This window comes from Schistosoma mansoni, chromosome W, assembly GCF_000237925.1.
Source record: "Schistosoma mansoni strain Puerto Rico chromosome W, complete genome".
Lineage (NCBI taxonomy): Eukaryota > Metazoa > Platyhelminthes > Trematoda > Strigeidida > Schistosomatidae > Schistosoma > Schistosoma mansoni.
In genome coordinates, this window is record NC_031502.1 from 58,067,215 (window position 1) to 58,092,946 (window position 25,732).

Genomic DNA, 25,732 nt, shown 5'->3' on the forward strand with positions numbered 1-25,732 from the left:
TCTCCACAAAACCTCTTCTGAATAGTAATTGTCCAGTGCTTCTTAGTTTTCAATGATATCCAAAAGAAAGTCTGTGGCAAATGTAACTTATGTATTTAAATACTTGCGTAATAGTATACTATACTGACTAACCAATTAGATATGAAATAGAGATAATTGGATTCATGTGCGAACTTAAAACTCAATGATGAATAACCTGTATCTTGTCAAAAGCCAAGTAAATAATCGATCAGTCAGCTACAACGTAGGACCAGGCACATATATGTATCGGTTCAAGTTGCCATACCTCGTTAGCACAAGAAAATGAACACCGAATTCATAGAAGTATTTAATTTAGTGGTGTTAATATATAAAAGAAATATTGTATATAAGGATATAGTACAGGAAGGGAGACAGATATGAAGCAATTTTAATCTCAAGGTTTCAGGAAAGATTAAGAGTGTATACACCTGTGCCATTGTGATCGATTCTGAGCCATATCACCTAGTCTTCAACCATTGGTTAAGATAGTCGAGCGGACCACCAGGGAAAACCTGGAAGCACTGGACGGCCATTTCGTCCTATTGTGGCTCTCCTCAGCAGAAGAGGGTTTTGTGATAATGATCATATGCTCACTAGTGACTGGCTTCAAGTGGTATTTTCTGGAGTTCTAGTGTGAAGCAGTGAGCAATGGAATTCAACAAGGTCTGTTGTGAGATAGTAACTCACTGAAAACAATGGTGGACGGTTGCTCAATTTCGTGGATTGGTTGAAGTTAGAAATTAACACCGTCGGATGCCGGCTCAGTGGTTCTGGAGGTTAAGCGCTCGTGTGCGAGACTGATAGGTCCTCGGTTCGGATCTCTCAAGGTGGGATCGTGGATGCGCACTGCTGAGGAGTCCCACGAGAGGACGAAGCGGTCTTCCAGTACTTCCAGGTTTTCTATAGTGGTCTAGCTTCAAATGACTCATGATTTCAACTACAAAATATTAATAACTACTGAATCACTTTCATTTATCTTCTAGATAAACTTCTTTTTGAAATTACATATTCTTTTATTGTTAACTGTTAATACTTAATAGTACATCAACATCCCCCGTTCTACTGCAGACTATGATTACTCTCTTTAATTATTCATAGTATTTGTATTTTCTCGTTGTTTCTATTCAGAAGTGAATTGTTAATCTATTTGAAGGATGATTTATTATTGAATGTAATTATAAGGTTAATTGTACTTTGTTAATAAGTAGAAGAAAACTCTTTTTCACTTTTCCTAGTCTCTAATCACAATTGATTGATCACTGGGTGATGATCAATGTCATGTGTGTCAGATCCTTCTTAGTGCAGATTAAATCCTATCGATCAATTATAAATACATCTCAGTCCTACAGGAGGTCAGTCACGGCCTGGATAGCCCAATGGTAACGTCTCTAACTGTGAAGTTGGGTGACACAGAATCGAATCCGTCAGAGAGTCTCCTACTAGTTTTTAATGTCTCAAATGAAATTTATAAAGTATTTCACTAGTAACATTTATTGATTTGTATTTATGAAATATCTTTAAATTATGAAACAGTATATTGGTTTCGACTTACGAGTTCCAAAGAAGTAAGTAACTAATCTGGCAAACATGTGAAATAGTTTGTTTTTAGAAGATAGATGGATAAGATTTCAAATGAAAAAGATTCATCAAGTAATGAACAAGGAAACCATTTACAGTTTAAATTCACTTAGTATAATTTGTTTGAATCTTCCCATTGATGTTTAGGACTGTAATTAATCAATCTCTTATTGGCATTTGTACATACTGTGCGTATTACCTCAATATATCCTTAATTCACTAGCATTATAAGCAAAGATCGATAGTGGCTAGCAGTGGAATCCAGTTTGACGCGCGTTTCGTCCTATTTGGGACTCGTCAGCTGGATATATCTACATCTCAGAGTTGATGTTCCTTCTGGGACTCGAACCCAGTACCGTTCGCTTCAAACGCCATCGCGTGATTTACCATCGTAATTCACAGTTTATACGATGTAAAAAAAGGAACAATGATGGAATTACTACAAATATATATATTTTACAAATTTTTCATCAGTTACTTATATCACTAGTATAGTTTTCCTTTCTTCTCTTTTGTCATTCAGTGAAAATCAACAGAATGACAATAGTTTAATGAATAGAGTAAATAATATTAAATGGAAACAAGAAGAGGTAGAACAACTGAAGAGATTTTACAAAAATGCACCTATTGAAATGCATTGTAACAGTTCAAGTGGAACTCGTATAAAGGTAATATATGGTCAAGTATGAGATAATATTGAATGATAATGATAATAATATGAATGAAATCACGAGTCATTTGAAGCTAGACCACCAAGGAAAACCTGCAAGCACTGGACGGCCATTTCGTCCTATTGTGGGACTCCTCAGCAGTGAGCATCCACGATCCCGCCTCGCGAGACTTGAACCCAGGACCTACCAGTCTTGGGGTAGAGCGCTTAACCACTAGACCACTGAGCCGCAATCAATGGTGTTAATGTCTAACTTCAATCAATCCACAAAGTTGAGCAACCGTTCGAGGCGGGATCGTGGATGCGCACTGATGAGGAGTGAGTCCCACAATAGGACGAAACGGCCGTCCAGTGTTTCCAGGTTTTCCATGGTTGTCTAGCTTCAATCGACTCTTGATTTCAACTATGAAAAATACTGAAATCTCCACAAAAACCCCTTTTGATTATAATAATATAACTTTTGAACTATGTCCAATGAATGGAATATGAGACAAGCTTGTAGATTAACAATGAAGGTAATCTGCGCAAATGGTTAGTCTACTCCAGTTGCAATGGAATGAATTTGCTTACTTGTTGGCTAGCTAGAATGAATAATCTTACCAAAGCGGTAGCATAGATATAAGTAAGGACAGGTTATGGAAGTACAGAACAAAACCCTTGCAGAATCGGCTTATTCATGGAGTGCGATTGATTATTCTGTATTGGTTATCCTTTATCTTGGAGATATGAGGTAAACTACTCAACATTCAGTGATCTTTTGTTTAACGTAGAAACCATTCAGCATGATGGATGATTCGATTAGGACTCAGTGACTAGCCGTAGAAATTTGTTCTCAGGAGGTTGCTGAGTGGTTGAGATATTTAACTTTTCTAACCACTAGGTTGTAAGCTCAAACTCGCTTGCATATTCGTTAGTCCGGGTAACCGATGAATAAATATCTAATAGTAGAGTCGTAGAAACAACCGAAATGATTATCCAATCACACCACGTCTTCTTATCTAGAAAACCACTTTTTATAGATTATAAGTTTGCTTCTATAACGAAGGACAAACATACAAAATAACTTTTTATTTCCTTCTTCAGATATATTTCAATCACAAAGTTTTAGCTTCAACATTTATATTATGATTGATAGATGATGTATTTAACATTTATGTTTAGGTAATTTTAAGTTCATATTCCTTACCATAAAGCGACTATTTAAGCTTTGATATTTAAAGTTTCGTGTACATGACTCAGACAGTCCTACTGTACGGAGCTGAAACGTGGAGAACTACTACATCCATCGTCAATGAAGTACAAGTATTTATAAACAGTTGTCTACGCAAAATACTTAACATCTACTGTCCGGATACTATCAGCAACAGCGTTTTATGGGAGAGGACAACCCGGCTTCCAGATGAAGAGGAAATTAGGAAAAGACGTTGGAAATGGATAGGACATACATTGAGGAAATCACAAAACTGCATCACGAGGCAATCCCTAACTTGGAATCCGGAAGGGAAGCGAAAAAGAGGAATGCCAAAGGACACATTACGCCAGGAAATAGAAGCAGATATGAAAAGGATGAATTTTAACTAGAAGGAACTGGAAAGGTTTGTCCAGGACAGAGTTGGATGGAGAATGCTGGTCGGCGGCCTTTGCTCCTCCACGAGGGGTAACAGGCGTAAGTAAGTACATGACTTACAAATAACTGTAAAATCCCGGACGAGAGATGATTTTTATGAATTCTGACATGTTTATAGGTGGATACAAAAGTCGATTTTTGACGGGAATTCAGTCTGATAAAGGGAGAAGTATTATCCTGAACCTATTGGATAGATCGTCGCAACTATAATCCAAGATGATAACACGAAAGACAGAAAATGATGATAAAAATGAAATTCAAAAGTATTAATTTTAACAGAACAAAAACAAAGCAAAATTAGGTGATTTATGACATTCGAATCCAGGACACGCGTTCCATTATATCTTGGACTCATCAGCTGGATGTACATGAACCCCAATGTCAATGTTCACATCGAGACACGAACCAGATACCTATAGCCTAGAAAGCTCAATTGATTAACCATTAAACTAATGGGTCCAAACAGACACACACTCGTTCAACGGGTATGGCATTTACATCGTTATTAGCAAGGCTTTAATTTTTCACGTTGTTGATAATCAGAACTGAACGTTGGTCATTTCTCGTTGACCTATGTACACCCTAATCGGGTTGCTTCTATATAGCTACTTCGTCATACAATTTTTAAAAAATAGATGATAGCATTGGAATACAGGGCGGGGGGTTTATCCACCTATTCTAGACAAGATAAACAAACACTCCAACAAAGACTGATCAAAATGAAGTCAGAATATATCCCCAACGGAATAACTCAAGTCCTTATTAAAAATGATTAAAAACAAAAGTCTTTTGTATGTTCATTCAATACTGATACACAAAAATGTTGGGGATGTCAAATCCCCAGAACTTACTTGATAAGTGGCTTAATTTTATAATTTTATTTTGGAAATTTGAATTTAGCTGTTTTCGCGCCAAACGCGCTCTTTTTAACTTCACGTCATAATTCCCACTTGTAAACTATCTTAAACGCTATTGGTCCATTGTTTCTTTGTGTGTGCTATTTATGAATGATGTCCAAGGACAATTTGCTGCCGTATATATACGCTTGACTTTTTCCCTTATTTAATTGCTGTGCTTCTGGCTGCTACGGAATATAACTTCTCCGCTTCCAACTTGGACTTCTTACTCTAGTTAGCTGGGTCTGGGTCGCGTCAGAATAGCTAATTTATCGGTCCCTGGTCACAAGTCTTTGTTCTGTTCGCTACTAGTGAATTCGTAACGCTTCAGATTTAACAAAAAATGAATACCATAAATTAACCTATAGAGGGAGTCTACCATACTACATAGTAATAACTTGATCAAACCTTTACAACATCGTTCTAAATGATACATTTTATGTATGACATCTATTTGTCTGTTTGTGGCTTATTTTTGTTTTTATATTTTCAGAATTCTAAAATCTATCGCTTTCCTGAAATAATACCATTAGATGATCAAGATGATTCATATAACGAAGAATGTTCAAGGAATGACGAAAATGATGACTGGTTAACTTGAGAACATTAGTAGTAAAATAAATGAACTTACTTTGAAGATGAAACTGAAACTACTTTCTACATGAAAAAAACCTGTGATTAATTTTAAATAAATATTCGATTTGATTTGTCTTTTATGCAAGCATATCAGTCAGTCACAACGTAGAACTTCGTATGCACGTACATCAGTTCGAGTTGCCATATCACATTAGAACAGAGATGAAGTTGTCGAGTCAAATCCCATAGTGGTAGAAGTAGTAAGAGTATAAGCATAATTTGAAAGATTAGGGTTTGAAGATGTTATTTAAGGACTATAATGCAGTGAAATAAATTTGGAAAGAGAAAAAGGATAGAGACATGAAGAATTCAGAAGATTAGAATTTGGTAGAACACAAGCATATCAAGCCATTTTGGAATGTACAATCTGAGTGAAGGTGCAACACTGTCTTATAGACTTGACTAATAATCAATAGCTTGTAAGATTAAGTCTTAAAAGATTATAGTACATAGATAACTTATGATGTAGGATAGAATCGACTAATGATACTTCCGTACTTCTATGCGACATTAACACTAGAGAAACCGGAAGCCAATACCACAAAGTACCTGAAAAAAGGTACATGAAATAAACTTTCCGAATAGACAAGTGGAGAACAAGTCTACAGTACTTGGTTAGTCTACTATATGTGTATCAACTATGTAACGTACTCCAATATATAAAGTTACTACAGATATCTCAGAAACTATGTTAAGGTGAGAACGTCGAAGAAGTTTAAGTGGCATACGTAGCTTCAGAGAAGTTGTATCACATTTCGTATTCGACAACATTTATAAAATTAAGAATTCAGCAAATTTATATCATCTAGACAGCACATGACCTTCAATTGAGAAGAGATACTGAGTGAATTTAAGAATAAGGGTATGGACAAAATGAGTAAAAAAGGAAGGTATAAGGAAATGAAGCAATGAAAATTGAAGCCATTTATAAAAAAATGACCTCAGAACTCGTCTAAATAGTTGGTGAGGCATACCGAATATTTTCCCTATGCCTACTTATTATCAAGTCCTTGTATGGACTGGGATGCTGCCCTAACTGATATGCAAATGTAAGTGGTTTTCTAAGTAAACCAATGCCCGATAATTTGGCCTAAATGTCGAATCCATGAGGCAGAGGAGAGAAATCAGGAGAGAGTACCATGCCAGATGTTGACCAGAATGGATTCGTGCACCATTCTACTGTTCAGGATGCGAGAACATGTGCACAATGTTTACATGATACAAGTACATTGCAACTCCCTCAGGTGAACTTTCCTTATCTGTCACCTCGGTTTCCGAAATGGATTTCCGCCTTTATTCCTCTCACATTCGTATATAAGTATGAAGAGAAGTATACAGGGACCAAGGTGTTATCACTTGGTACCATTACTCCCTGAGAACTCTAACTAATTAATAATGATTTACCAAAGGTTATGATGCGAATAAACGAAATCAAAATTATAGCACATAGACTGTTTAATGGTAATACATGTAATGTTTCCCGTACAAAAGCAAATTTAATGATTTTTCATTTTGTAAATGCTATTAGTTTTTTGTGTACTACTGATAACTTTATGATTGCTGAATCTAATTTCGTTAGAATAAGGTTTTGTGGAGATCATAAAGTTCACACAAAGTTTATATCGCCAGATGATCTTAGTCAGATCACTAGTGAAAACCTGAGAACATTGGACGGCCATTTCGTCCGTGTGTGAAGCTGCCCATGCTGAGGTCGAAACCAAAACCTCCGGTCGCGAGTACGAATCCTTAAACTCTAGACCACTAAGTTGGTATCTAGCAGTGTTATTGTCTAACTTCAATCTATTTTTGTTATAGAGTGAAAAGTGCCACTAATGTTGTACTATGTAGTGATTTCACTCAGACCTGTATATCCCTCTATAACTTTCATTATTTCACACTTCTATCAAACTTTTGTCCAAAATCCTTAGATCTTATTTATTTAAACAAATAAATATTGGTACAAAGAGGCACAAGATATATATGCACCACACAAATCTCATTTGATTTGTGTGAGGGCTGTGATACTGCCCAATCCGAAACAGGTGGTTTTATTAGGGGAACACAACCCGAGCCTTTGACCTAAAGGTCTGATCCACAATGCAATGGAGCATCGTGAGGAAATGCAGTCCCATGGTAGCCGGTGACCAACGATTGATTCATACGCCATTTGTTCCATCAAGATACTGGAGCCCGTGTGCACCATTGGTTTGGAATCAGGGTTTTCCAACTCCCCTAAGTGGACTTTCCGTGTCCACCAACCCGGTTAAAGCGCCGTACATTCGCTCTTCGTCCAGTCAATTTCGTAAACAACAGTTATGGCACGAGAAGGCAGTGAGTAGGACTTCCCTGACAGAGGCTATATACGCGTGGCCATGTGAGAGCATTTGGAGAGGGAGAGCGGACTCCCTCCACTCTCGGCCGTACCAGGGCATTTGGACATTTTTTTCAAATAATGTACGCTTAAATTGGTTATCATTACCTAGTATTTCGTATCAACATAAATATACGTGCTAAATGGTGTGTGCCTTTTTCTATACTGATTTTCAGAATATCTTATTATTGCAAGCAAAGATAGATGATAGCTAGTAGTACAATCCACAACGTTCATTTCATCCTATTTGGGTCTCACCAATTAGATGTCAAAAAAGAAATTCATCAATAATGCAAACTTCGACATCAATGGGAAGATTTAAATAACCAATAAAAAAACTAGTGGTTTTTTTTCGGAGAATTTATTATTTGCATGGTTGCGTCAACACCTGAACTAAGAATAGGGAGTGAAGTGATCGAACGCATCGACAACTTCACTTATCTTGGAAGTCTGATCAGCCCTAATGGGTTAGTGTCTGATGAAATCTCTGCACCGATTCAAAAAGCTCGTTTGGCTTTTGCCAACTTACGTCACCTATGGCGAAGACGAGATATCCGTCTGTCAATTAAGGGACGAGTATACTGCGCAGCAGTTTGCTCTGTTCTACTTTACGGCTGTGAAACATGGCCATTAAGAGTAGAAGATACTCGTAGGTTACTAGTATTTCACCACAGATGTCTTAGAAATATTGCTCACATCTGCTGGGATCACCGGGTAAGTAATAGTGAGGTTAGGTACAGGGTATTAGGGAACGATGGTAAATCAGTTGATGAGGTGATGAATCTTCATCGACTGAGATGGTTGGGCCACGTGTTATGTATACCTGAACACTGATTACCACGACGCGCTATGCTGACTAGTGTAGGGGATGGTTGGAAGAGAGTCAGGGGCAGCCAAACCAAAATGTGGCATCAGCTCTTGAAGTCACTAACTTCTAGTCTGAGCCATGTTGGTAGATGCAGACTACCTGGTTGGGGTCCGCGTGACTATCGTAACCAATGGTTGGAGACTCTATGTGACATGGCTCAGAATCGATCACAATGGCGTAGGTTTATACACTTTTTATCTCCTCTTAAACCTTGAGATTAAAATTGCTTCATAACTTTCTTCCTTCCCATACCATATCCTTATATACAACCTTTCTTTTATATATTACCACCACTAAATTAACTACTATGAATCCGGTGTTCATCTTGTTGTGCTAACGACGTATGGCAACTTGGACCGATGCATATATGTGCCTGGTCCTACGTTGTAGCTGACTGACTGACGATTTGCATAGTTGGATGCGCACTGCTGAGGAGTGCCGCAATAGAACGAAATGGCCGTCCAGTGCTTCCAGGTTCTCTTGGTGGTCTAGCTTCAATTGACTCATGATCTCAACTATGCAAGAAAAATTAAATTATTAATAAAAATATTTCTTTTGTTCGAAGATGAGTTCTAATATGAGAAGATTATAAAAATCAAATGAACAATAAGAACATGACATGTATATGAAGGGTTACATAATATAATGGATAAAATAGATAATACAGTCATATAGTTGATGTAAAATAGAGAAAGAAAAAAAACAAGGTTAAATCTTTTTTCTTGGTGAAATGAAAATATTACTAAAATGTTAATTGAATATGAGAGATAAAACAGAACAAGATCATAGTAAAAAAAAAATTTAAAAAAGATCTCTTATTGGTTCCATAGATTTTTTTGAATAGGGTGGATTGAGATATATAATATAATATACACATATTTTATTGTCATGGCAACTAGGTATAATAGTTTCAAATAGAATCAGTGATCTTGAGTACTGTTAAAGGTATTCAAGATCACTGACTCTATTGAATGAATGAATGAATAATACCTTATTCATGTAGGATGAATTGAATGATGAGATAAATCCGGTAATAGATCATAATCTGTATGAATAATAGTCATATTAGTTGAATGTGATCGATCATTATTGTTTAATGATAGAACTTCATCATTAGTAGTATTTTGAATATTTGATACAGGTCTAATATTACCAGAAGAGTTAAGTAATAAATGATCTGATGATGTTAAAGGGTTAATAATTGATGGATCATTTGAATTTATTATTGAATGAGATTCATTCATATGATTACTACTATCATTTACACTAGTAGATTGAGTTACGACTACTGTTGTAGGAGTTGAAAGTGTTACAATTTCTGGATTATTATTAAGATCTATTGTTGTATTTATGGGTGGATTTGATATTGTTACAAAATTTGCCTCAATAGTATCCTTTGTTGTTTGTGCTGGAGGATAAGGACATTCTAAGTGGACTAAATGAAACACCTATAAATGAAAAAAATAAGAATAAAGTGTTAATATAACCTGAAAATATAATTAAATAGATTTTCGATGATTACTTTATCAAGGTTTTGCATTCGTTTATTGATAAGTCTGCTACTAGAACATTTATTACAAACCTTCTAGCCGCTTCCTATAACCTGAAGCTACTTCTAAAGTAATACATCTTGTTATTGACATGTCTTCCTAGCCGGTCCTGATATCTCCAACTACTTCTAAACGCCAACTGGAACACTAGAAAGAATGCGGGAAGTTTGAATAAAAGCTTTACTCCAAGTTTAATCTATATAGAGAAAAATATGCGTATTTATAGTAATACACATGACCTTGGACTTCAGGAACAATAATACATACAGTAGAAGTATAGGTAAATATCCAATCAAAACCGTAGCAAGTGATTTTATATTTTTAAAATGTTCCTGCGAAGATAAAAGTTATTGGAGTTTCTGGACTCCTGAGGACTTGATGAGGGACATTTTTAGGACTCCTCCAACATAAACATCAACCCGAACAATACATAAAAAGCGCGAAATGTGAACAACAGCTTTATTCCAAGGTTAGTTTGTGTACAGAAAATCGAATGGGTTTCTAGTTTCATGTGACCTTGGTCTCCTAGGACTTTCTGGAAAACTATAAATATAGTAACGATAGAGTGATTATCTAACCAATAACGCAACGCATGATCCTTCATTTTTCTACCTGTTTTGGGGACTAAAATATTCATAATATATAGTGAGCCAAAATTTACTGATGTCATTCACAGGACAATTATATTATACGCATGATATTAGAAAATATTATCTTTGTCTATGTTGGTATTACTACAACTTATTAGTGTAATGTAGGTTAATTCACAATTAAAATAGTTCTGAGAAAGCATACCTTAATAATAATAATAATAATAATAATAATAATAATAATAATAATGGAACATCATTTAAGATTTTCCCACGGATAACATCAGAAGATGGTGTTGGCATAATATCGTTAACTGGTTGAAGCTGCAAAATATGAATCAATAAACTCAGTGGCTGATTAGTGTCACGCTCGGTAAAACACCAGAAAGTTAAAGTTCTAGACCTAGGATAAGGTGTTGAATGTTGAGGAATGTCCCAGCTTAAAACGAAGCAGTTTCCATTAATAATTCATTGGCTTTTGGTGATTGGCATCAATTTGTGATGAAAACCAAATATGTCATATGCACTGAGTAGTATTTAATTTTATAGTGCCCTAGTTTCAAGCTTTTATTTGAACCGTAAATTGTTGCTATGGCATTTTCTGCTGAGAAACTAGAACGGATTATATATGTATCCAATACTCAATTTTTCACATCATTAATGTTGTTGTTCCGTGTTGTTACTGTTACTCAATTGGTCCCCTGAATGATCTAGTCTTGTATGTATATAAATGAATATTTGACTAATGATCCTTGGCCTTATTTCCTTTCTCTTTGTTTCGGCTACTTAGTCAACGGGCCAAACGTCAAGCATAGATTACTAGTTTTCTTGTGCTTGTTGTGTATTAGCTGCTTAAGGTAGTCTATGGGTATCGATCGGTGTTCGGACATAACACATTAACAGAAAATTAGTTGATTAATTCATTGTGAAATTAAGGTATTTTACGCCCGAAAACCTCAATCGAACATTGAAGAATGGAAAATTAGATAATGTAACAATCAAACAATTAAAAGAGAAAAACGTACATCATTAGCTGTATTGTATGAGCCAACAACACGAATGAATGTTACTAACTGCAATGGGAATTTAATTATCTGCCAAGAACGACATGGTTCTGTAGAAGCATCACGTACAAGTTTCCAATCGACACGGTCATTTGATACATACACAGAATAAGAATATGTACGTGAATCTAAATCCCATAGCAAAAATCTGTACAGAAGAAAGATAAGATAAAAGGAAACAGATTTGTACTTAAATACGATAATTAAAGTACATTTTATTTTTGCCCTCTAGTCTGACTCTAGTTATGCTTCTTTAACTGAAAATTCAAGCTGAACCTACCGATGAACCTGGGGTGGTTGAGGGATGGAATCTCCTATCCCAAAGTGCAACCCTGGTGCAGACTGAAAGAATGATGACCTGAGCGAAACCAAGAATTTAAGTCAGTTCATGAAGTAATTGATCGTTATCCCTAGGTGTGTGGGTTTATGCAGAATTATTGGAGACCAGTCAGTTAATCACATACAACGTAGGGTCTGTCACATGCGTACAGAACGAACTACTGTGCAGTATACTCGTCCTTTAATTGATAGACGGATATCTCATCTTCGCCATAGGTCATGTAAATTGACAAAAGCTTAACGGGCCTTTTGGATCCATGCAGAGATTTCGTCAGACACTAACGCATTAGGGCTGATTAGACTTCCAAGATAAGTGAAATTGTTATTCAGCGTAATATTTGTTTTGTTTCCCGTCATGATATCTTATTCGGCATAATGTTAATTTGTGTGTGCTATTCCTTGAAGATACAATATTCTTGTATTAAATTAACATGAACTATGCTCAATATGACACACAGCATGTGATTTTTTATAACTCTGGGTATTTTTCATTTATGTGATTTCATTCTAATCAATAATCAAAATAGGTGTACAATCAATATATAATGAGTGTATTTTCGACTAGGATCATTGTAGTGTTTTGAGATCAATAAATATGTACTTTGTACCAGTCTTGGTGTTCTTACTTGACGTCGTAGGGTTCGCGGTAATTCCCTAGACACGAACTAGATAGTCTTCACCCACCCATATGGCTCACAGTAAAACAGTCAATGACTCCATAGATTGATACCACATCTTCTGAATTACCATGAATACCATCAGCTTTGCCCTCAAATGCCCTGGTACGGCCGAGAGTGGGGAGAGTCCGCTCTCCCTCTCCAAATGCTCTCACATGGCCACGCGAATACATAGCCTCTGTCAGGGAAGTCTTACTGCCCTATCGTGGCATTACTGTTGTTTACCAAATTGAGAGGACGAAAAGGTAATGTCCGGCACTTTAACCGGGTTGGTGGACACGGAAAGTTTACTTAGAGGAGTTGGACAACCCTGATTCCAAACCAATGGTACACATGGGATCCAGTATCCTGAGAGAACAAATGGCGTATGAATCAATCGTTGGTCACCGGCTACCATGGGACTGCATTTCCTCACGATGCTCCATTGCCTTGTGGATCAGACCTTTAGGTCAAAGGCTCCGTGTGTGGCCTCCTAAGAAAACCACCTGCTTCATTTTGGGCTCCTGGGTAGTATCTCAGCCCTCACACAAATCAAATGAGATTTGTGTGGTGCATATATATCTTGTGCCCCTTTGTACCAATATTTATGTGCTTAAATAAATAAATAACCATCAGGGTTTCGTATCTTTGCTGAAGTATGGCATTAGAAAAAACACGACCCATCATCATTTACTAGTTAGTTCATACATGATGATCAACCATTGTTAACAACAGAAGATAGTTAACCAATAGAGTTCATAATTTTCACTTGTTTTAACTACTTAATTATGCAGTAATGCAAACAAGTAGGAGTCAATTCCTTTTCAAAAAGATGCTATGTGTGATAAACCAATGAGTTTTTTTTCGGCATCTTGTGACATCATGTAAGTTGCTTCTTCAAACAATGAATAACTTTCAAGTCGGTATAAGTTTAAATAATAAAACGTGTAAAATCTTATAACATAGTGACATGAATAATTCAAGATAAGAAATACTGAACAAGAAAAGACCTCAAACAAAAATGACAACAGAAAGTTTACAAGTTTAAATATACCTCATTGAACGTAATAAGAATGGTTGAGCTAATTGAACTACTATAGCACCATTGCCTAATTGATGACATGTATAACCAGAGTTCCAATCGTACATTCGAATATTACCATCAATTAGTGCATTTCTGTTTCGGCTAACACCTTCTAAAACAGTAGCGCCATGATCGACATTTGCAACATTAAATGTCGGAACCTAGAGGTGAGAAGGACAATTCAAACATAACTTAACATATTATTGATTATGGTACTAGATATACCACAGTATAGGGTTGTGGAGATTATTGAATTTAAGAGTACGAACCGATATAAGCTAGACAACAAATAAAAACCTAAAAGCACTGGATGGCCGTTTCGTCCTAATATGGAACTCCTCGTCAGTCAGTCAGTCAGTTAGTCAGTCAGTCAGCTACAACATGCATCGGTTCAAGTTGCCATACGTCGTTAGCACAACAAGATGAACACCGGATTCATAGTAGTTAATTTAGTGGTGGTAGTATATCAAGAAAGGTTGTATATAAGGATATAGTACAGGAAGGAAGAGAGATATGAAGCAATTTTAATCTCAAGGTTTAAGGGAAGATAAAGAGTGTATACACCTACGCCATTGTGATCGATTCTGAGCCATGTCACACAGAGTCTCCAACCATTGGTTACGATAGTCACGCGGACCCCAACCAGGTAGTCTGCATCTGCCAACATGGCTCAGACTAGAAGTTAGTGACTTCAAACACTGATGCCATGTCTTGGTTTGGCCGCCCCTAACTCTTTTCCAACCAACCCCAACACTAGTCAGTGCGTGTCCACGGCTCCGCAATCGGATTCATCATCAGTGGTAAAATCCTCCCGATGCCAAGCGAAAACGCTTTGGTCAAAATTTACATTGAAATTTTTAACAGAATATATGTTATTTGCAGTGGGATCCAACATGCGCTTCTCGTCTTGAGATTCATTGACTGGATGTACCTCCGTTCCAGTGTTCATATATTTGGATGCGAATGTAGTGCCTTTTAGCTCAAACGGAAATGAGTTATCCACTGAGTTACTGAGTCCAGAGAGATAGCTACTAAATGGTCAAATGTTTGAGACATTTATTTCATTATCAGTAAGGATTAAACTCCACTGGTTATGGCTTCCCACCCAAGAATTCAATTTTAAAGTTAGTCACTAGTGAGCAAATGACATTAACACTGTTCGATACCACCGGCTCAGTGTTCTAGAGGTTAAGCGTTCGTTCACGAGAGCGAAGGTCCTGGATTCGAGCCCCGCGTGCGGGATCACGGATGCACACTTCTGAGTAGTCCCATACTAAGACGAAACGGCTGTCCAGTACTTCCAGGTTTTCAATCGTGGTCAAGCTTAGGTCAACTCGTGGATTCAACCGTTAAAATACTACAATCTCTACAAATCCCTATACTGAGAATAATTATTTATGAATATGTAAATCAAATTCAATTGTTAAGTAATGATAATAAAATAGTAAAGCTAAATTTGCTAAAAGAACCGTAAGAAAATAAAAGACAAACAAACTACTTACCATAAATCCATCTACTTGTTGAAATACTTTCTCACTATAAAAACATCTGAATGTGATTAAATGAAATGTTCGATTAAATGTATTTCTTGTTCCTGTAATACGAATAAAATGGATAACACGTGATGGGAAATATAATGTTTGCCATGAACGACACATATAATTTTGATAATCAACAATACGATGCCAAGTAGACTGATCTAATGATACATCAATAGTATATGAATAAGAACTAAATGTATGTAGAAAATAAAGCAAAATGAAAATAGAGAAAAGTTTAAAGTTAATTAATTTATTTAAACACATAAATATTGATACAAAAGGGCACCAGATATATGTGCGCCACACAAATCAAATGAGATTTGTGTGAGGGCTGTGATACTGCTCAAGTGCCCAAAAGCAGGTAGTCTTCTTAGGGAGGCACACACGGAACCTTTGACCTTGTTGGGGATGTCAAATCCCCAGAACTTACTTGGTAAATGGCTTAGTTTTGTAATTTTATTTTGAAAATTTGAATTTAGCTGTTTCCGCGCCAAAAGCGCTCTTTTTACCTTCACGTCATATTTCCCACTTGTAAACTATCTTAAACGCTATTGGTCCATTGTTTCTTTGTGTGTGCTATTTACTAATGATGCTCAAGGACAAATTGTTGCTGTATAAATGCGCTTGACTTTTTCCCTTATTCGATTTGCTTGTACTCGGCTGCTTATGGAATACATACATATTCCCCTACTTGCCTTGGACTTCTTCATCTAGTTAGCGGGGCCTGGGACAACCGATTAGAATAGCTTATCGTGTCATTGTGTCATTGGTTTTCGTTCGTTACCGCGGAATCGATTTAGTTTCAAGCATAACAATTGGCGACGGTGGTTTGGAAACATGGATCCTTCTAGACTCGAATCATTACTTGAACAGCAGCTGAAGCTCATACAAATGCTGACAGACATGAAAGTTTCGCCCCCTACACAGCCTAGCACAGCTAATGCAACCACAGCACCATCAGTAGACGGCATCGCAAATAGTATTGCTGAGTTTCATTATGATCCTGATGCAAACGTTACTTTTGACATGTGGTTCCGGCGTTATGAAGACCTATTTAAATTTGATTTTGCTAATCAAGATGATGCTTGGAAGGTACGACTGCTACTTCGGAAGTTGGGTGCAAGTGAGCTGGACAGGTACTGCAATTTGATCCTGCCATTGAATCCACGTGATCGCTCTTTCGCAGACACAGTCCAGACACTAAGCCAACATTTTGGGGACAATTCATCATTGTTTAACACCCGTTACCGATGTTTGAAGCTGGTTATGAACGAAGACGATGACTTCCTTACGCATGTGGGCATCGTTAACCGTGAATGCGAACGGTTCCGGTTAAAGTCTTTATCTGAAGACCAGTTCAAAGCCCTTATCCTCATTTGCAGCCTTCAGTCCCAGAAGTTCAGTGACATAAGAACGCGACTACTATGTCGATTGGACCAAGATCCAAAACTCACACTAAATGACATGGCTAATGAATATCAACGCCTAGTAAATCTACAACGAGACACGTCGATGGTTGAGAGTGGTGGGTCTAGTCGATCGGAAGTACGAGTAATCCAAAAGACAACTAACCAGAATCAGGGCGCTCCCGCTGCATTCAGTCCAACTCATTTCAGCCCAATTCGACAGACCAGAACAAATCCCTCCACTCCTTGCTGGCATTGTGGTGCATGGCACTACGTAAGGAATTGCCCATTTAAGCAACACCGATGCAGGAAGTGCAAGGTCGTTGGCCACAAGGACGGGTTTTGCCTTAAGAGCACACCAAATCGATCCAGTAATACCAAAAAGACGGTTCCAAAGCCCTGTACCTCTTCTTTGAGCTTGGTATCTTCTTGTCAGAGCTCATCACCAGGTGAGAGGAAATTCATTAACATTAATATTAATGGACATTTTTTTAGATTGCAAATAGATACCGCATCAGACGTCACCATCCTATCACACAAAAATTGGATCAAAATGGGTAGCCCTAGCCTGCAGCGAACAACTAAAAAGCCTCGTACCGCATGTGGTAATTTCCTACACTTAGCAGGACAATTGGAATGTAGAGTGACCTTCCGGGAGTCGTCATTTACCGGGGTATGTCATATAACTCCAGCTGATCTAAATTTACTTGGTTTAGATTGGTTCGATCAACTGAAATTGGCTGATGTCCCACTAAATACCATATGCCACATGATATCACAACCTCATGGCACTGAATCGTATACCAGGAAGCTAATGGCGCAGTTTTCATCGATTTTCCAGCCTGGTTTGGGACAGTGTTCTACCATAAAAGCAACTCTTCGTTTGAAACCGGGAGCTAAGCCTGTCTTTCGTCCCAAAAGACCCGTGCCTTATGTGACGTTACCAACAGTAGATGAAGAATTAAACCGCCTCCAACAACAAGGAGTAATTACTCCCGTTTCTTACTCCGCCTGGGCAGCACCGATAGTGGTCATCAAGAAAGCAAACGGCACCTTACGAATATGTGCTGATTTTTCTACAGGTCTAAATGCAGCCCTTGAACAACATCACTATCCCTTACCAGTTCCTGCAGATTTGTTTACGATGCTGAATGGGGGAAAATTCTTCGCAAAACTGGATCTCGCTGATGCTTATTTGCAAGTTGAAGTAGACGAAGCATCTAGGGAGCTGCTTACTATCAACACTCACCGTGGGTTATTTCAGTACAACCGTTTACCATTCGGTGTCAAGACTGCACCATCTATTTTCCAACAATTAATGGATACTATCTTATCGGGCATCCCGGGAGTCGCGGCTTACCTTGACGACATTCTAATTGTTGCCGCAACGTTAGAACAGCTACATGAACGAACGACATCGGTACTGAAACGCATTAGTGAAAACGGGTTCCGGTTACGACCTGAGAAATGCCAGTTTTTATTACGGTCCGTAAAGTATTTGGGGTTTATTTTTGATGCTGTCGGCCGCAGACCGGATCCTGAAAACGTCCAAGCGATAAGACAGATGCCCACGCCCACGAATATCTCCGCACTGCGTTCCTTCATGGGACTGGTCTCTTACTATGCCGCGTTCGTCCCTTCAATGCATGACATTCGTGCCCCACTGAATGGCCTACTGAGCAAGAACAGTACGTGGAACTGGACTAAAGAGTGTGACGCAGCATTCTGTAAACTGAAGTCCATCATCAGCTCGAAATTGTTATTAACGCACTACGATCCATGCATGCCAATCATTGTAGCTGCAGATGCCTCAGCGTATGGCTTAGGAGCCGTCATTTCTCATCAGTTTCCAGACGCATCAGAGAAGGCTGTCATGCACGCATCCCGAACACTGACCCCGGCAGAAAGGAAGTATAGTCAGATAGAGAAGGAGGCTCTCGCCCTGGTGTTTGCGGTGCGGCGGTTCCACAAATTTTTGTACGGTCGGAGGTTCACACTCCTTACGGATCACAAGCCCCTTCTCGCAATTTTTGGTTCGAAGTCTGGCGTCCCGGCCCACTCTGCAAACCGTCTCCAACGATGGGCTTTGATCCTCTTGGGGTATGATTTTGACATTCAGTATCGACGCACCAAACATTTTGGTCAAGCAGACGCATTGTCACAACTCATCAACGAACACTCTACGACCGATGAAGATGCCGTTATCGCTTCTCTTTCGACAGAAGACCACGCGCAATGCTACCTGACAACCGCTGTTCGTGCTTTGCCAGTCTTAGAATCTGAGATACAAACTGCTTCCAGAAACGACCCCATCATTAAGAAAACGATGAACTACATCACCAATGGCTGGCCATCAACTGAACTTGACGGTGACATGAAGCAGCTTTACCATCGTCGTGACTCATTATGTGTCGTAAATGAATGCTTGATGTTTGGAGATAGAGTGGTGGTGCCAGAATCCCTACGACCGAGGGTGCGGAAGCAATTCCACATTGGTCATCCAGGCATAAAGCGTAGGAAATCCATCGCCAGAAGCTATGCTTACTGGCCCCTCATGGACCAGCATATCGTGGATCTAGTAAACAAATGTGCTCAGTGTCAACAAGCTGCAAAGTCCAATGCGAAGGTACCGCCGGTCCCATGGCCACAGCCTGAGCATCCCTGGTCTAGGATACATATCGACTTTGCCGGTCCAGTCAACGGAACCACATATCTTGTCGTGGTCGACGCCTTCTCAAAATGGCCGGAGATTGTTCCCGTCACTCCACCAACGACCACCCAGACTCTGAAACATCTGACTGAGTTGTTCGCACGAAACGGGTTACCGGAAGTGATTGTATCCGACAACGGTTCGCAGTTCACCTCGGCGCAGTTCCAAGAGTTCTGCAAACGCCTAACCATCAGGCATCTTCGCGCCCCACCTTACCACCCACAATCGAATGGGCAAGCGGAAAGGTTCGTGGATACGTTCAAGAGGGCTCTGATTAAGTCAAAAGGGGAGGGGACGCCAGTGGAAACACTGCAGAATTTTTTATTTGCCTACAGAACGACCCCCAACGACACGCTGCCGGAGCAGAAGTCCCCCGCAGAGATCCTCATGGGAAGACGGTTGAGGACCATCCACAACTTGATGCTGCCGAAAACCACACCACCACTAGTACAAACCACGTCCCGGAAGCTACCCACGTACAACGTTGGATGCCCAGTATTCGCTCGGGACTACAGAGCAAATCGTGATCCTTGGATCGAAGCACGTGTGGTTAGACGGGTGGGAGAAGTCATGTATGAGGTTGAGGTAGGAACGGACAGATGGACCAGACATCGAAATCAACTACGCAAGCGGTTAACACCAGAGCGCCCATCGACCGAAGTAAAGATTCCGCTGGACGTACTATTGGATACATTTAATCTGCCGGCAGTCCCAACGCATGAAGAAGCACAAAAGGTCGACCTACGGTCCCGAAGATGGTCACTGAGCCAACGGCGACAGACAGTTAGAATGCAGGTGGACCCAAAGAATGTCCGTTACTAAAAAGGGGAGGTGTTGGGGATGTCAAATCCCCAGAACTTACTTGGTAAATGGCTTAGTTTTGTAGTTTTATTTTGAAAATTTGAATTTAGCTGTTTCCGCGCCAAAAGCGCTCTTTTTACCTTCACGTCATATTTCCCACTTGTAAACTATCTTAAACGCTATTGGTCCGTTGTTTCTTTGTGTGTGCTATTTACTAATAATGCTCAAGGACAATTTGTTGCTGTATAAATGCGCTTGACTTTTCCCTTATTCGATTTGCTTGTACTCGGCTGCTTATGGAATACATACATATTCCCCTACTTGCCTTGGACTTCTTCATCTAGTTAGCGGGGCCTGGGACAACCGATTAGAATAGCTTATCGTGTCATTGTGTCATTGGTTTTCGTTCGTTACCGCGGAATCGATTTAGCTCAAGCATAACAGACCTAAAGATCCGATCAACAAGGCAGTGGAGCATCACAAGGAGATGCAGTCCCATGGTAGCCGGTCACCAACGATTGATTCATACGCCATTTGTTCTCTCAGGATACTGGACGCCATGTTCATCATTGGTTTGGAATCAGGATCTTCTAACTCCCCTAGGTGGACTCGCCGTGTCCATCAACCCGGTTAAAGCGCCGTACATTCGCTTTTTGTCCTCTCAATTTCGTAAACTACACCCCCGCCACGAGAAGGCAGTGAGTAGGACTTCCCTGACAGAGGCTATATACGCGTGGCCATGTGAGAGCATTTGGAGAGGGAGAGCGGACTTTCCCCACTCTCAGCCGTACCAGGGCATTTGGGGGCCAATCATCTTACCACAAGCTATAATATAGAAAAATGAAAACCTTAATTTATTCGCGTTACTCTTTGTATTCCTAAAATCAATCATTTTAATCCAATTTAGTTTTCCTAATTCAATATCGTTTAAAACCCTAAATCTATCAGTTTTTCGGCTCCATTTTAAATATTTAAAATAATTACCAGGGTTAAGTTAATTGACATATATAGAGATAAATACAAAAAAATTTTTGGACTTTTGTAACGGTCCCACCTGAAGCTATTAGTTTTACTTCTGTTGTACAATTATTAAATACCTGAAGGATTGTATTTTTGTATTCTCTAACTTGTAATCTTCCATGTGATGCATTAACCGTTGTTTTGTGTTATACTGTTACTTTACAACGGACTTGTCACTCAATTCTCTTCCCCATATGGCGTAGTTATGTCTATGTTCCTACTTTCTTAATTATATCGACGTTTGGTTAAGAATTTACTCTATGTTATTGCATGGGTTGAGTCATTAAAGTGTGATGACGGTCCACGGGTGGACTTGGGGAAGCTCTAAGAAGCTCAAAAAGAGCCGAACATATTCCATTCAATCAGCTCTCGGAAGAATATTCCAGAATCACTACGTGTAGCTTCCCTATTGGATAACTATAATTATGGTTTCGTTTTTACTAAAAGCTATAAATACGTGACAGTTTTGTACCATAATCGATACTGTTTGGAATAACATTTCTTCCACTTGTCTTCTGTCTTCCCACTTGCGACTTGGGAAGGTTCTAGCGTTCGATTGCTTAAGTTATACGCAGCATACTAAGAATCTAAGTTCTAAATATAACATAAAGCAATTATATAATTGAACGTTTCAACATGCTGTGTTGTGTTCTACGTGGTCGTCGAGCGAGTGAGTGTGAGAGAACTGGATTCTGGACCAACAGTTGTTTAGTTTTATTCTCGGCTGTTATCTCACCGTCGTCATGTCATTGTTTAGCCGAAGATCGTTAGTGCTAGGATAAACAGTCTAGAAGAATTAATAAATACTCGGAGTATGTCAAAACAATTGCATTCCTGTAATTACAGCCTCATTTGAAGGAAACCAAAAACAATTCAAGAGATTAGTTTTTCTCGTCACACCATTAACCAGATAGGTTCTTACGATAAACAGCATTATCACTTCACATACATATTTTCTAATCGAAAAAAGTATTCCAATAAAAAGTGAGTCGGCAAACTTTAAATATACATCGCTTTTAAAACTCTAAATGGTACATATGACGAACTGAAACTAATTTACCGTAAATCTTGATCCCACAATTGCATGCGTATAGTATTCACAATACTAGGTTTACCCAAACGAATGATAATATTAGCATTAGGATCATTCAACGAATGACGCACTACATCATATTCTGAATGCGGTGGTGGTGGTTTATGCTGACTAACAGGTCGTCTTGAAGATGGTTGAATCCAACGGGCTGGTTTATTATTATCATTCACAAAGTTGGTAATACTTGGCGCTATTGGAGTATTTAAAATGCTACTTCCGTCAAATGGAGTAACATTTGAACCATTATGTTGAATGTGATCTTGAGCATTAGATGACCATACTTGATTATTATCTGAATAATGCAAAGAACTCCAAGAATTATTGTTAAGTGTATGATTTATGCCCCAAACTACGCTTTCTGGTAAAGAACTTCGAGGCAATTGAACATGATCATGATGACGACTGAATAAATGACCTGCAAAATAAATTTACGAAATCAAATATATATTTAAGATTAAGACAGTTAAAGATTAACATATACATTTATAAGAGTGTAAATCAATTATGGAGATGGTGGTCACAAGATTTCTAGAATTCATAATAAACAAAACTAATTGAATGATGGTTATTGTATAACTAGGTATACAAGATCAGGTAGAATACAGACTTATGAATTAAATACAATTGAAACAAAAAACCAACGCAACTTAACACTTGTGATGAAATTGTATACGAATTAAAGTTAAGTAATGTCGTGGAAGTCACAATTAGTAAAAGAAAATTAGTTAGATCAAACTGTACAACAAAGACATTTTTGTTACTGCAGGGATCTTGCGAAGATTGTTAAATCTGATAGTTTACATTACTGAGTGATTGTAATTAGACAGTCGTTAAGAGCCAGGAAGCACTGCACAACGGTTTCATGCTAGCACCAGTAGACATCCAAGACACTAACATGGATTGAACTTAGAACCTTCAGGTTAAGCGGAAAGTCTAACCATTAGAGGGCAACTGTTTCACACACAATACGATTGAACTTCACTTATCATTGGTATTTTAATCTATACACATTTTTTCAGGTTTATCGAGAGATTTAACAACAATCAGTAATAATGCTTGGATTTTCGCGAATTGAATGATGGTTCGTTAATGTTTTTATAGCTTTTTAAATTACAGGATATGATTAAGTCATAGTAACCGGACCAGTGCACCCGAAGTCGAATACATCGAATGACCGTCTTGTTTTCTCGAAATATTTAAACATGAATACATACAAAATAAGCGGTTCGACAACAAACAATATTTATCATAGGTTCACATTCAATTAATCGACTCAACAGTAAAGACACTCAAACTCTAGGACAAATAAGCATAAAAATGACCGACTCATCAACTGTACATCATCAGTAATTGGTTTTCCCTCTAGAATGAATGTTAATACTCTTTAAATTGTTTGGACGACTTTCGTAAAGTCATAAGAAACAATCCGACAGCATAGACAAGAAAACTTTGTGGAATATTCTTCGACATTATGGAGTATCTGAGCAGATCGCCACTAACTCCTACGGCGGACTGGATTGTAAAACCATGAATAAGGGATAACTCACAGATTTATTCCAAATGAGGTCTAATGTCTGACAAGGTTGTCTACTATCACCTACTTTTTTCCTGCTATCCGCTGACTGCATTATGAAGAACCTCACAGCCAAGAAAATGCCTCAACACTAAAACCTTCCCAAGTCGCAAGTGGGAAGACAGAAGATAAGTGGAAGGAATGTTATTCCAAACAGTGTCGATTGTGGTACACGTCTGTCACGTATTTATAGCTTTTAGTAAAAACAAAACCATCATTTTAGTTATCCTATCCGGACACAGAGGGTTATTAGCATTTGTCAAATAGGGAAGCTACACGTAGTGATTCTGGAATATACTTCTGAGAGCCATTTGATTAGTCCTCCCGGTCTCCACATTGTCCGGATATTCTATATACCTATATTAATCGTTACTCTGGTTGTTAGAATTAGTACCGATTTCGTGACCTACGAAGAATCTCAGCTTTCCCCATGAGACGTTATAATTCCTCAACTACGGGGACAGAGTTTAAATGGCCTAATTTGTTTATTCTGGTCAGCATTGTTTTTAACAAGGTTGTTTTCTATGGGATGGGGTTGCTGATCCCATGCCCTATCTGGCTTCCAGAAACGAGATGGAGTTGGGTTTGAGATTGTGATCTACTGGTTAAAAGAGTAATAATGGTTTAATCACTAAACACAACACTACTTAAGTCTTCACAAAGGAGAAACGTGGCAGAAGTAATCATGAATAAAGATAAATAAAAAAATTTTCAGCTGAGTTTGAAAAATATTAGGCACTAATTAATATTGTCATTTCTACTACCATTGTTACTACCATCATAATAAAAAGTCGCAACAATTAATGTGCCAAAATTTAAGTAGAAGAATACCTGAGTTATCAGACATCATGTCCATAGTTGGTGCCTGAATTTGATCATTGTTTTGTTGTTGGAAATAATGAGATCTACAGTGAATCTCGTCTTGTTCTTCGTCTGTATCATCATCTTCAATACTGTCACTATCATCGTTAGTGTCGCCCGGAATTACATTTCTCTCGGAATAGTCTGCAATGGAACTATCATCCTCATTGATCTTCAAAGATTCAATATTCAATTTATTTACATTCAATTCATCCGAATCAAGAGAATGTTCAACAAAAAAATGTGGATACGTTCCATTTTCACCAGCAATTAGTGAACAACCGAAACGAGGACATGCTAAGTTAACACCTGGTACTATAATTTGAAAGTAATGTAAATTTTAAAAGGAACGCAGGAAGACATTGATGGCAAAACAAATCAATATTAAGACATAGAATGTATACTTCATTAGGTATACTAGTAAGAAATAAAGCATACGTTGAAATTGGTTTGAGAAGTACTGAACCTTTTGAAACAACCGGATATATTAATCTACTGGCAATGGCCTTTGGATCTCTATTTATACTAAGTGATCAATGAGCAGCGATCCTTGTCTAGTTTTTGTTACTGATAGAATCCTATCGACCGAGTTATGATGTAACCACCAGTCTAAATGATCTAATATCAAGATGTATTATGTTCCATTCTCGGTGGTAAGATGTAGTAAGATTTGAACCTGGCTTCCGTGTTAGACAATGCGAATGGTCTACATGGAACATCTAGAATCTTGAGGGAACTGATGCTCTATGAAGAATTCAAACCTGGATCATATAGTGC

The 25,732-nt window shown here is 38.3% G+C and overlaps 2 protein-coding genes across 2 annotated transcripts; one reads left to right on the top strand and one right to left on the bottom strand.

Annotated features, from left to right (window-relative positions):
- Positions 1-1,545: 1,545 nt before the first annotated feature.
- Smp_163890 (hypothetical protein) lies at positions 1,546-5,393 on the top strand (the record flags this gene model as incomplete). The annotated part of the gene is made up of 3 exons (XM_018790299.1): positions 1,546-1,586; positions 2,123-2,267; positions 5,286-5,393. The coding sequence occupies 3 exons, from the start codon at positions 1,546-1,548 to the stop codon at positions 5,391-5,393; spliced, it is 294 nt and encodes a 97-aa protein (XP_018655656.1).
- Positions 5,394-9,662: 4,269 nt separating this feature from the next.
- Positions 9,663-25,016, bottom strand: Smp_163880 (putative btb and poz domain-containing protein; the record flags this gene model as incomplete). The annotated part of the gene is made up of 6 exons (XM_018790300.1): positions 24,926-25,016; positions 22,489-22,936; positions 15,453-15,756; positions 13,921-14,111; positions 11,833-12,010; positions 9,663-10,115 (listed from the first exon to the last, which is right to left on the bottom strand). The coding sequence occupies exons 1-6, from the start codon at positions 24,948-24,950 to the stop codon at positions 9,663-9,665; spliced, it is 1,599 nt and encodes a 532-aa protein (XP_018655657.1). The 5' UTR covers positions 24,951-25,016.
- Between the last annotated feature and the right edge of the window lie 716 nt (positions 25,017-25,732).